Raw genomic sequence first — 14,427 nt, 5'->3', positions numbered from 1 at the left:
GCGCAATTTACCTATGTCGTATTTACACTAGCTTTTATCCTTAAAAAATCGTTACCTTTCGAAAATGAATTATTGTCAATTTATTATCGGTTGCCAGGCTTATGCATGTTTGCGATGGCTTAGGGGTTCATTTGCAATTTCGTCCCGTACCGGTTGTAAGTGTGGCCCTGTGCTAATAGTGTACATGCTTTTTTTTTTCTTTTTTATTCTTCTTATTTGTTTTATTATACTTATACTAAATTTTATTATTAATTAATATAAGTTTTGCATTAAGAGCCAATTGAACTCAACTGTTATTTGTTTAGTTGAGTTTCTAGTATAAGTAGAATAAATAAATAAATAAATAAATAAATACGTATAAATATACGTTCGTGTATACCATACTTAAAGGTATTAAAAAGAACATGTCAAGTTTAAAAATTGTTTGGTGCAGCGAGGAATTTTTATCAATATTTTACATTTATCAATATCCATATATAATTTAGACGACGGTGTTGAAGTTTCAATAGATATCTCCTAATTAAGGCGATTCGGTGTAAAAATAATATTCTACAACATTTGCAGTTAACATTTTTATTTATCGTTAAATTTATTATTATATTATTATAAATACAAAATACTCATAAATGTAAAGAAATATATATAAATTTATATGAAAAACTTATCACGGATAATGTGATTTGTTTTATTTCTTTGTTTTGTTAATCCATTTACACACAGGATGACCTTGCTCTTTCTCATTTATTGCTATATTCATCCAAAATGAACAATAGTAGAGAGAACAATAGCGAGTTTTATCGTTTGTAAACCAGCTCCTAGCGCTCCGTTAATTTCCTTCCGCCCGTAAGTGACAGCTAGAAGTGGTTGGAGAATACTTTTGTATAGAATGCATTTATTTCTCAACTTAAATTGAGATTATGGACGAATAACCCAATAGAGTCTTTAATTTTTTAAGTCAAGTTGGCAGCGTTTAGATTTTAGATGATTTTTTCATGTTGATCTTTGGCCAATATATAAGTCAAGTTATTTTACACAGTCGTTGATCGAGATGTTATTACCATTTAAAAATAACGAAGAACAAGAAATGCCATATTTTGCGTAAACGTAACGTACATATATTTTTCACCCTGTATTTTAATATTTCATTTGTTCAACCAAAGAGAAATTTTTTAGAGATTGAATTTGTAGTTCATACGAAGTATTCATAGCATCAATAAATGAAAACAGTATGGCTGTGTCGTTAACGTATGTCGCAGTTAACATATTATCAGCGTTCGGACGACACACTTCATTCGGGCACTACAACTTTAATTTTATATATATTGAATCTATCATTTTTAAATTCAACAAAGAAATGTATATTTTGCGAATAGCTTTAAAACAGCAAATACAGAGGCGTGGAAAGAAATTTTTTAAACCTGAACGTAACCCATCTCGCCAAATTTTACCGAAGATCTTTTCCTTATCTACGAATACACCAACGCAGTATTAGACATTGCCCAATGGTAACTTGTTCATTCCTAAAGCCGAGCTACTTGCCAAGAAATAACAAGTTTTTGGACTGAGGGAACTGGGCGTAGTCTTCGTAAATATATTTTCCCAAATACTTCAGAAAAACCCCTACATCTAATTGCAAATACATGAAATTGGCAACCAACATATAAAGTAATGTAAAAACAGGGTAGTAAAAGGAAAAGAGACAGTGAAAATCGGTTTAATTATGTACGAAAACATTTTCGTGAAAAATCTTTTTTAATATTAAACAAATAATTAAAAAAATTTTGTATATTCCATAGTTCGCAAATTGTGATAAAAATTTTATTTTTCTCCATAGGAAGCACGTGAAACCCTTCGTATTAACGCGAGATAATATTTTTTTTTATCAGCAAAGTGAAAATTTTTTTACAGACAACAACAAATTACTTACCGTACACATACACAAGAAGAAGAACAAGAATGAAAAAGTAAATTGCGCGAAAATATCATACACAGAAGCTAATCGGTGGAAAAGATAGACGGATGAATGAATACAGGTCTCAAAGTTTGATAAGAAAAGAAACAAAGAACCAATTGAACATAACATATATTCGTGAATGAGTGTTAATTTTTAAGTGGAAGGTGATATAAAAGCAACCGGGCGGACTTGAATTCGGTTGTTTGGATGCTGTTTATCACTTTAGGAACTTAAAAAATGGTAAGACTTTTTTGGAAATGGTAAGACTTTAACGGATTCCATGCGAGCCACAATAGGGGTACATTTTAATACTTTGTTACATTACCGTTTGTCAAAGTTTGGGGTTTTAATAGCTAAACTTGTAACCTAATAATAATGATTTATTCGCTCGTTTTCTCCGTCAATTTAAATTGATATTGTTTTTATTTACTTTTAATTGCAGACACTGCCCAAAACGTTTACAATAACTTCTAAAGAATTTAATAATTTTGATACCATGTCTTTTGAGGTAGTTTCGATTGCACACAATATTAACAACCATAACAATAACAGTCACGCTCAAGGACAACATCAGCGACATCAACACCAACAACAACAACAACATCGACTGCAAACAACAAACACGATTAATGCCCGAGGAAACATAACATTGCCCTTGATGAATGCAGATCATACTGAGGGAATTTTTAATGCCGAGATACACGAAAATATTGATTCAGCTGCAGGCACGGTGGCAATCGTACCATCTTCTCCCAACAATGAAGTGTTGGTGGAGTGTGTTATGCCTGGTATATATTTATCAAAGAATTTTATACACTGGCAAGCAGAACAATTAAGTGCTTACAGTTTTACGCACATCATAATCATTGATAAGCATATACAAGAATTATATTATCCGAATCAACAACCGTCGATCTTCAAATTATGTCAGCGAACAGCCCGTCATGAAAACAATAACGATACTCGTACCGGTGGTATTAGTGACGCACAGCAACAAGCATTTGATTGTTTTTGTCCTTTGTCTACGTCGTTGAGGAAGAGTTTGAGCTTTGGTCAGGAATTTGAAGTTATCGATTTGAATTTCGGCGAAAAATCCTATCTGACAACCGTCCTACCGAATTGCTATCGAGCTGTAAAATTCATTAACAAAGCTTTGCAAGTTGGCGGTACAATATTGGTGATCGACTGTAATGGTGGGGAGCAAAAATGTCTAACTATAATTGTCGCTTATCTCATGTATAAATACAATATTAATTTTAGGTAAGAAGTCATAACATATATGTCGTCAACTTAATTTATAATCGATTACTTATCCCTGTTATATTTTGGAACATTTTATGAGAAATTTATACGAATTTACTTCTTATTTATTTCTATAAGTTTATACACTGGCAATTCTGGATAACTAAAAGAGGTCAAATAAACATTGAATTATTCATATTGTAATAGCACTCGGTTTTACCAATCGAAATTTTTCAAATGTTATATCATGTCTCTCGTTTAAGGAAAACACTTAATTTGATTCGATTTTAATGTAACAGTCTGTGGTTCTCTATAAAATTTGTAGATAACTAATCTTATTTTTTTTAAAGATCTCCATTACAAGTTTACGAAGAATATGTTGTGATTTTCGTTAAAAACTTTGGGGACATTGTTCGTGATATAAACATTTGTTCGTTTGGCTGTGTTTCAATCATGACTATCATGAAAACTGAAATGGAAACCAATAATTAAGGTCAAGACCAAATTGTGGGATAAATATAGCGGTAATATAAACTAAAGCAAAAACTATCAATTTAAAGTTGTAAGTAGGACTACAACATATAGGTCATGCGCTCAAAATAACGCATAAAAAAGTCAATTATATTCAATATTGTACATATATTAGGTGTAGAAATTAATCTTGGCCGGTTTTCCTGAGTGCCGATTTTTATGCGGACTTTGGTCAAGTTGTGATTTCTCCTTTTGAAATTTGGTGCTTTAAGCCTTGAGTTCTATACTAAAAAAAAAAGGTCAAACGCGGGAAGCGTTAATTTTCCTGCTTAATACAAAAGGGATCTATTATACATCGGATCATCATACATCGGATCATGATGTATGATAATCAATAGGTACGTTGCGAGCCAAATAATTGTAATGCGAAATTGTTGACATCGTCGGTAAAACTATATATTCACTTTTATACTTTAAGTATTCCCTTTCAGTGATTCAGTTGATTATGTTCTATTATGGGTTTGTCCCAGCAAGTACAAAGAACCATTAATAGGGAATATTACATGCTACCATTGATGCAATTTATCCAAAGATGTTTATAATATCATGATTTTTGAGCATAATCACGTTCGATTCCATATGCGAAAAATTCATCTATTAAGCTGGAATTTGCTATTCACCTCGGGGCATTCATGGATTCCTACTACGTCTAATTAACGCTGGGTTCAGTCGACGACTTATTGTCCGTGTCAGCGGCATATATTTTATTGCTACGGCAAAGCATGGACGATCTCAGAGCGCGATGTTGACAGAAAGATATTGAAAATTGTGACTACCGGTGGCCAATATTTTGAATAAAATACATCTTACCGTTCCCTCGAAATAAGCGGCCGTTTTTCATAAAGAAGAAGAAAAGTAAAACTAAGGAACTGCTTGTACAGCTGATGTATTCCTAATCGCATGCATATTCGTTTTGTTTATTGCGAGATGTGTTCAAAAGTCCTTTAAGAATATTTTTAAAAAAGTTATTACATACAATTTACATTTGGATTTGGATTAAGCCAAATTTTTCAATCTTTTTCTCATATTAATAAATGAAATTTTTTTTTATTTTTTTCAGTAATGCTTTTGCCCGCCTTAAAATATGTTACAAAAAGGCTGATTTGGATCGTTTTTACATAAGTCAACTGTACGAATATGAACCAATATTACAAGTCCAGCGTGCACAATCTCGTGGTCACAGTTGCTCTAGGGAATTACATGCTGCCATATTGAAACGTAAGAAGAGCCACGACGATGATGATGATGATAATGTAACAGCAACAGCAACAACAACGACATCAACAATATCATCCACTCCAGAGTCCATGAATTTAGAACATAATGCCTCAACTTCGGAATTGTTGGATAATTTAAATCCTTTAAATCAATTCAATACTGCACAAATGGAGAACCAAGTGGTAACAAGAACTATAGATCGTATCAGGAATGCAGACATTGATAAACATTATGAAATGACTGAAAGAAATTCTGTAACAGCTGTGACATCAATTACAGATGGCGGTGATAATGTTTGGTATAATTGGGATGATTATGCTATGGAGTGATGCTTGGAGTTAACTATGAATCCGAGAAATATGAAATGATTTAAGAATGTTTTTATATTCTGTTCACTACACAAAATACATTTTAAGAAAAAAGGAGATAACATACATAATTACCACATACTCCTCATACATAGACAGTAATTAGTTAAGTATGATATCTTCTATACGTACGTATATTGCTATTCTTTTTTTTTCATTCTTTTTGCTTTTGAAATATTATATTTTGTGTTTTTTTATTTATTTTATATCGGATTAAGTTTCGCTGGAATACATAAAACGAAAGTGAATTGTAATTTTTAATTATTGTCTTTTAACTCTAAGGCACAACGCAAATTTTAAAGAAAATCATTAGAGAAGCGTTTAGTTTAGACCAAACATATTCATATTCGTTTTCCTTTTCTATTAAAAGTATTTCGAGATTAATGGCAACAGTTTTCACTAAAAATATATAAAAGTAAAATAAATGAAACGTGATGTACAAGAAGCGTAGGTTTCTGTTGTTTGTAACATAACATTGTACCATAATATAAATTACACTAATTCCTGCGCAAAAATATACGAACGAGCATATGTGAATTTAATATAAGAGGTTTGTTTTCTTTTTTAACAAAAAAAAAAAAAAGAAATGAAACGTGCAGTTACATCAGTTGTTAATGTTAAATATAAACGGAAAACGGAAGAATAATTTAAAGTAGATCTTCAAATGTATTCAGTCCATCGTGCGTCGAAGAGTTAAAAGTTTATATATATGTATGTTATATTTTTAAGTGTTTTTTTCTTTTTTATAAAAACAAAAAACAAATTAAATATTATCTTTTATTAATTTCGATGCAATTTTGTTTTAAAACTAATAGAATATTCCTTTGCACGTTTGGTGATCTGTGCCACCCCAAGGCATCAGATTATATAGTTACAGCGCTTTTTTACATCATCCAAGATGAGTTTTTCGACATCGTGCTTAAGTTTATGCATACACACATGTACAATAGATTCATAAAATATATCCATGAAAAATTTTATTTTAAACCATTTTCTTAATTCTGTAAAAAATGCTTTTAAACACTTTCAAGCTCGGATAGCTTACATTATTTTTTATATGTTTAAAAAGCCTTTATCGAAGGAATTGTAGAAAGTAGATTACATGGCACACGACATAATTATGGTTTCGAAAAGACGACTTATTCTGTCATACACTTAATCAAGCAACCCAAGGAGGTATGACGTATGGAGAATAACGTCTTGATAAAACTTACGTAGAAAAAGGCCGGCAATTTTTGATCTGGCAAAACTTATTGTCATCTGCTCCGAAATCTCTAACCGGAATGAACATTGATTACATATAACATTGGGAAGCATATACATTATCGACAAGCCGAATAGGAAGGTCCATATCTTTCTTCAAAATCAAAAAAAGAAAGTAAAAACGTTACAGTCTAGCAAGATGGACCATTAATTGACTTATACCATTTCACTTAATCGAATTCTTAATCTGACCTCGTCATTCGGAGTCATATGGCTCTTGTTAATCTGTTTCTCTCATCAATTGTGACAAACTCGTGTGTCATTGTGATGGTAACCACCGTAAACCTAATATGGAAACGGGTAACATTTTCGTAAGAATTCTTTTTGGCGTTCAAAATGAGAAGCCACTTCGAGTAAATTTAATAATGTTAATTCTCTCGTCAAACAATTTATTATTTCTCACCCAATTTAGTGATAGAATATTAAAAATTAGAGCCTTTTTTGATCTATAAAGGCTTACTTTTCATGGGAAGTCTTATAAGAGAATGTCACCGGAATATGGATGTATTTAGTTCAAATTTACTACAGTATATTAAGACCTTAGATGATTATGTTATAACAGCTTTCATCAAAAAAAAAAAAAAGAGAGGTGGCCATAGAAAACTGTCCAATCCCATCCATTCGGACAGTGAGTAATAACGCTCAAGTGTTAAGAGCGGGCGTATGAGGATATATAAAAATAAATTACAAAATCTGCTATAATGCTTATGCTCCGATGCATGAAAACTTATTATTGCAAAACTTAGATAGACATCCGCATTTAGGACGCAGAATTTACTGTAATCGTTTGTTAATGGAATTAAGAAGTACTTATTTCATATATTGTAAAAAACATTTTGGCTCAAAATATTTTCCATTGCTAGCCACTGCATTTACTATCTTTCCGACCGAATACTGATTCCGTACCAACAGAACAACTGATTTTCTAAAATTCTCCACGGAAAGATACTTCTTGGATTTATTGTCATTACAATCCAAATGTTCTTCAAACAAACAAAAAGCCTTCGACTCAAATTTGTGTCATTCAGAATGATAGGAGGAAGGGTAGCACATTATGGTTTAACCCTGCTAATGCCAATGGTCTAGTTTTTAACACTTGGAGCCGAGTGGTAATTGCGCCATCATGACCTTCGGCTTGTTGCACCAATTTCCCTGTGCAATTACGTTCATTGTCGTTTATAGCGTTTCTTTGTGATGGTTTCGCTTGGTTTGAGTAATCTTTAATAGATGAGATTCATTTGATGCTAATAAACGGAACCCTTATAGTTATTTGGTCTTAATTTTGATATTATAGCCATCATGGTATTTTGCACTTGTATCATGGTCACATTCCTTTAAATTGAGCCAGTAAAGTAACACTTTTAAAATCGCAAAAAGTGTGCTGCGTACACTTATCTGCAGGATATTCATATAGCATTTTCTTAGCTATTGGGGAAGTAGTTTTAGCCTAATTCGGTTTGAAGGTAAGACGTTTCTATGGAAAGTTTCAGTATATTGTCAATTTTGTGTGTGTATCTATGTTTCTAAAGCAGATACATTTTCTCTAAAAAGCGAAAGACGGGCATATGAAGCAGTAATAAATGTGGGCGCTTTGTTTTGTAACGATTGAATATATAGAGCACTTTCCACATATTTATGTTCGAAGGTCCATATGCGTTCCACACCTAAGGTATTATTGAGAACGAAAATGAAAATCAAACATGGACACATAGTAAGCCTTAAATCAAGTTTGACAAGAAAAAATGAGAAAGTTATACCGACAACTGAGCTGAAACTTCTTACACATATGTTTCAGTGTCTTCAGTTTATATATTTCTTTCTCTCTCAACTTTCTTTCTCTCATTTAACTTTGTGTATAATAGTCAAAATATAGAAGATCAAATAATAGTATCAATTAATTTTTCAATTTATTCCATAATTGTTTTTTAATTTAATCTCATGACCTTATCTCCTTACATACTCTCAGACCACAGACCAATATTACAAATATCGCAATACTCGGTAAAAGGGAAAAGGGAATTTTTTAAATAATTTTATTGTATCTTTGCTGGTATTTCAACACACACGATGTCCTCATCATGTTCATCCTTTAATTCCCACTTAACTATAACGTTTACTTTCGGATACGCTTTCAGAACAGGCAACACGGCTGTATACACATAGATTTCCGTTTTCGATAGCGGACATATAAGGCCGCTACCAACACAAGCATCGGGATTCTGCAAATTGAATGGCATCTCCACACCCATCACTTTACCATGAACGACAGTCTTAACAGCGTTCACATTTTCAGCTAAAAATGATTAAAGCAATAAATTAGTTGTACAAATAAATGCACTTTCAATAAAAATGTGTTAGCAAATCATAACACCTACCCAGTGTGAAATCAATAATTATGGTAACATTTGAGTCGCGCTTCAAAATGCATTCATGTTTGGTCGTATCACAATCCGATATATAAACGCTGGTAAATTTGCCAGTTTTAGAACCTATAATGGTAGGTAAGTAAGTGTGTAAGGTTAAAGAATACAGTTTTTCAAAAACAATCTTTTAAACAAAATGAAACAATTTTTGAAAGCAAAAATCAAAAAAAAAAAAAAAATGCTTCTAAAGCATTTATTGTAGAATTTTATTACGCAATTTGGCCGAAAATGTAGTCATCGAAAATTTTATTAATATTTCTTTTTTGCACTCGTTATAGCCACATTGCATACAATTGCAATTATTATACCCATCATTCATATATTCATTTTGTTAAAACGTTTGTAACGCCCAAAAGGAACCTTCAGAGACCCCATAGAGTATATATGTATGTATCAGCATCAAATTCTGAATCGATTTATGCATGTCAGGCTGTCCGGCTGCCCAGTTGTTTGAGTGGTCGTCCGTCCGTCTGTATATGTCTTCTGTGAATGTTGCCATGGCCGCAAAAATGAAGCTTTTGAGTTCAAATTTGACAAAAACATTGGAAGTTCTATCACGCATTCGTGTTGAAAATGGCCCAAATCGGTGGATGTACTACGTAAAGTGAGGACACCTTCATTTCTTTAAAAGGAATAAAAAATTGTTTTTTTTCATGGTTAGTTATAAAATACAGCAGATAAATCTTCACAAATATGAGCGTATACTGGCCCATGCTGTAGCATCCATCCAAAAGTGGGAAAAATTTGGATGCACCTAAACATATTCGTTTGTTCGTATTTGTGGTAAATATTCTCCGGTTAGGGAAAATAAATACATCGCTTACAAATTTTCAAAAGAATTTGGAAGGGACCTAAACTCAAAGGACACGCCTACAAGGCCGCACGTCAAAGTGACACAAACTTTTATTTTGAAAATAGAAAACATCAGCCACGCCCACGCCATATTATAGGGCATGAACATTTTTTTTTTTTCACTTTTTTTTATCCTTTTTAGGTTAACGATGATGGGTATAAAAGATTCGGTCACGACTGAATATTATTTTCCTTATTTGATTCCTTTCATATATAATAGTCTTCCTTAGGATAACGGCGATGAGTATAAAAGCTTCAACCATGACCGAATATAATTTTCTTACTTGTTTTAGTTAAAATTAAATAAATGAAATTAAAAAAAAATTACAAAATTTTTATTCTCTTCGTTGCGCATCGTGAGTAACCAGCATTTTCATATATATTTATAACTTTTTTATGAATAGTGAACGGATCAGCTGATAAATCGTGCCGCATTTCCCAGTCTTACTAAGGATTTGCGCTAAAGTTTAAATTGATCTTTTCTATAGCTTTCCTAGTTTTTCACAGTAATGTTTATATTAATAACTTTTATTTTCTGCTTCCTTTTTTTTCTATATTGTAAATACGACTGAGATCGGATTGCACCTATTTCTATTCAGTAGTACTGCTGTAGCTTAACAATGAAGAACATATTGGTATACCAAGCGCCAGGAAAGCAACGGAAAGAGGGTTCTGATTAAGTCTACACGCGATCCGTCTAATATTTATCCAAAATGTGAATATACTTTAGTACGTGTCGTCTTTAATGTTTACATTGTTTACATGTTACTGTCAGATAATGTTTGGTGGGTTTTCGAATTAAGACCAAATAAGACAAATAATGTGTAACCGTGGCTTGGTTGAAATAACCTTCGAGATCATTTCAGTTTTGTAATGATTTTCGGCATTGTTATCAATCTATCTATGTTTCTTAAGCAAAAATAGTGAAAATCAAACGATTTATAATCTCCTATTAATCAAAATTATATTTTAATAGATTTTGTACATAATATATTTTTAATGAATGTGTAATTTGGAGCTTTGCTAACGGAACAACGAGGGAAAATAAGTAAGAAAATTATGTTCGGTCGTGATCAAATCTTTTACACCCATCATCGTTCTTCTAAGAGGATCTAAAAAAAACTAGATTTTGATACTCTATAATATTGGGAGGCCGCGGGTAATTTTTTCTAATTTCAGAATAAAATGGGAGATATTTACATTTGTTGTACTTATAAGTTGACGTTGTAGGCGTGTTCTTTGACCAGTTTGGGTCATTCTCAAATTCTTTCGCAAGATGAACATGCTTAGGTGCATTCCGAATTTGAAATTGGTCAAGAATTTATATGCTTTATTGAGTTTTTGAAGCATGATTCTGCGCATTAAGACGGTACTGCAGAAGAAATTAAATTTTGATACACTATGACATTGGGTAGAAGTATCAACTTTTCCTCTTTTTAATACAAGTACTATAACAACACTCATAGAATATACGTGCATTTATTCGCTGTAGTTAAAGAGTAATAAAAAAAAGTTTTTAATTCCGTTTGCAAAACAGATGCTTTTACTTTACGTAGTAAAGTAGGCGTGTTCTTCGACCGACTTGGCCCATTTTCAATACCAACATGCGTACAAGAGCTTCTTCAGGAGATATTACATAGATAGACAGATGGACATGCTTTAATCGATTCAGAATTTAATGCTGATCAAGAATATGTATACTCTATGGGGTATATGAAACTTTTTTCTGGGCATTGCTAACGTTTTGATAAAATGAATATACCTCCTACCCTGCGGCGATGGATATAAAAATAGTATACATATGCGTGTATACAGATATTTACTAAGATATCATTTAACTATCTTTTCATAGTCGGATCGGCCATAGCTGTTCTGTTGCGTCATTTATTAAACGAAATATATACAAATATATATATATATATTCAGTGCAGTCTAAGACATCTGACGCTGAGACAATTCACCCCTACGTCCATATTTTGCCACGTGCGCGTAACTTCCAATCGCATTTGGCCATTGTATTTGTCGTATTAGAAATTTTATCATTAAATTTGATAATCTCTCCTTTTTTTGCTTTCGTTAATTTGCAGTAAGCGTAAATAGTCGCCAGAGTATATATACGAACGACTATTTTGTGGTTCCTGTCATTAACACTTATTCATGAATTTCATTCGAAAAGAAGGAAAACATTTCTGAAGTTAGTTTTTTTTTTCAATTTCTTCTCCGAAAAAATACGCTTCTCTATATTTTATTTATATATATATGTTTTTCTAAATAAAAGCCTATTCTTAATTAATTTTAATTGGATTAAATTGAAAAATCCCATTACATACTAAAAACGTAATTGTCCAGAGGGTGGTGTGGTGCACACATGTGTAAGTTTTGAATTAAAGCAAAATTAAGTTTTGGAGAAAAGACGTTAATTGTTTTATTTATTTTTATTTTTTTCTTCTTGTTTGCTTTAATTTAATTACATAAATAAATATATATATTTATATATTTACCGCAATCTGTAAATTGCAAGCCATTTACCGTGCAATTTACTAAATATCCCCATATTAGAATAAAAAATACAAATTGTTTCATTTTAAATGGAATTCTTCCTTAGTCTTGATTTCTTATCTCTGCTCTCTTAAATTACCACCAATCACTATGATAACTATGACCGCAACGTATGACGGCGCGCTACTGAATGAATTCTTGCTGAGGAGTCTATTCGAATAGAGCACATACGCTTTTTTCGTTATGTGTGGAAAACCGAGGACGAGATAATTTCGTATAAAAATTCACATTCGCATGCAGGCAAACAAAGCACACAAAGCCTCGAGCATAGCTGAGAACAATAATAAAGCAAACAAAATTTTCTCTGAGTAAAAAAATACCGAAAATGTGAAAAAAAAACAAAATCAAGCATTGATATTAGAATCCAATCAAGTGTAAGTGCTCACGATTTTGGCGAACAAATTTCGTTTTGTAGTGACATTCATGCACTATGCACTTTCGCTTGCTTCGCGTGTCTAACTCCAATATCCAGTATAAAAATAAATAAATTAAAATAAAGGTATATTATGAAAAGAAACAAAAGGTAAAAAAGAAGATGGACTATTAAGAGTAGAAATCTTCGAGGAGGATTTGCAGGAAAAGGGAAATCTGCTTCATAAATGTTCGTCAAATCCATTTGCAGGCTTGATTCAAAAATGATACCGATAGGTTTGCTAATACGCCCACAGTTAACGATTAAATTTCAATTCCAATTTGCTTCCAATTTATTTCTAATTTATTTGCAATCGGATGGAAAACATGCTAATGTATGTAAGAATAAATGGGAAATGAATTGGATATAAATTGGAATTAAAATTTTATTTCCAATTGTGACCGTGCTAATATGACGATCGGGAATATCTTTGGGCTGACAATGAAGGTAGTCCTGACACACATTTGAGTCATAGGTTTTAAGAAATATCTTCACGGAATCAATGTCGGAAAGATGTTGGCGTTTTCCGGTGTTTCAGTTTCTTCGACATTGTGGACGAGCATAACAAGGGAGCACACCCAGTTTTTAACCTCATATTCTCAATGGGTAATACCTATCCCAAATTTCAAATTTCCAGCTTCCCTTCTCGACCGTGATAAGTCGACAAAAGTAGGGGATAAAAATGATCCATTTTTTTAGAAATAGGTATAGGACATCAGCACCTCGAAGAGTAGACCAGCTATGAAAAAATGATTGTAAGCGCTTAAAGGTCTTTTCATGTAAATAAAGGTTTCCGAAAAATCTTCAAACATTACATGCCTTATAAGCGTAATTTTGAAGATCGAACATTAAAATGAATCAAAATGACATGCTCGGTAGTTAGTTTAGTGTTAGACACTAAATAAAAGAAATAGGAAATGTAGGAAAAGCAAATGTCATGCGTTATGTTATTTGAGCTCACTTAACTTCTTTGCCTGATAAAAAATTAATGCAAAAAAAGAAAAAGAGGGAAAGTTTTAATTTATATCTTTATAAAGCGCAGAAACAAGTTTTAAAAAATCCATAAACTATATAAATTCTTGACCAGTCTCAAACACGGAATGCATCTAGGCATGTCCGCCTGTCCGTCTGGCCAACTCTGTAGTGTCTGTGATAAACATTCTCCCGTTCGCAAAAAATGCAGATATCGCCTACAAACTTGCAAAAGAATTTGAGAATGACCCAAACCGGTCAAAAAACAGGACTACAACTTCGATACACCCATACGACAAAAACTGAGAGCAACTTTGCTTCCGTATTTTTGGCTTCTTACTCATAATCTACAACAGACACACAATGCAAATTTTTACAGAATTATTTTAGAAGAATACCAGTAATCATCCACGCCCAATTTTATGGAATACGCATTATATTTTTTCTTTTTTCCAATCTTTTATAGGATAAGAATGATGGGTATAAAAGATTCGGTCGTAATCGAATATAATTTTTTACTTGTTTTTTCTTCTTTTTGTTTATTCGCTAATTTAATTAATACTCTGCTCTGCAGTTTTTTTTTTTCTAAGCGGACGCCTGTTTTTTACTTAAGCGTATTATTCAGTCGATGTA

At 32.2% G+C, this 14,427-nt stretch overlaps 2 protein-coding genes across 2 annotated transcripts; one reads left to right on the top strand and one right to left on the bottom strand.

Moving 5' to 3' along the window:
• Positions 1-1,822: 1,822 nt before the first annotated feature.
• Positions 1,823-5,894, top strand: LOC119637693. The gene is made up of 3 exons (XM_038033898.1): positions 1,823-2,194; positions 2,397-3,214; positions 4,788-5,894. Exons 1-3 carry the CDS (start codon positions 2,192-2,194, stop codon positions 5,272-5,274), a joined length of 1,308 nt encoding a protein of 435 aa, XP_037889826.1. The 5' UTR covers positions 1,823-2,191; the 3' UTR covers positions 5,275-5,894.
• A 2,564-nt stretch (positions 5,895-8,458) lies between these two features.
• On the bottom strand, positions 8,459-12,483 carry LOC119637587 (NPC intracellular cholesterol transporter 2 homolog a). The gene is made up of 3 exons (XM_038033716.1): positions 12,353-12,483; positions 8,952-9,065; positions 8,459-8,869 (listed from the first exon to the last, which is right to left on the bottom strand). The coding sequence occupies exons 1-3, from the start codon at positions 12,432-12,434 to the stop codon at positions 8,610-8,612; spliced, it is 456 nt and encodes a 151-aa protein (XP_037889644.1). The 5' UTR covers positions 12,435-12,483; the 3' UTR covers positions 8,459-8,609.
• Between the last annotated feature and the right edge of the window lie 1,944 nt (positions 12,484-14,427).

This window comes from Glossina fuscipes, unplaced genomic scaffold, assembly GCF_014805625.2.
Source record: "Glossina fuscipes isolate IAEA_lab_2018 unplaced genomic scaffold, Yale_Gfus_2 60, whole genome shotgun sequence".
In the NCBI taxonomy this organism is placed as follows: Eukaryota; Metazoa; Arthropoda; class Insecta; order Diptera; family Glossinidae; genus Glossina; species Glossina fuscipes.
The sequence above is the reverse complement of the archived record's forward strand: the minus strand, read 5'-3'. Positions and strand labels throughout refer to the sequence as shown.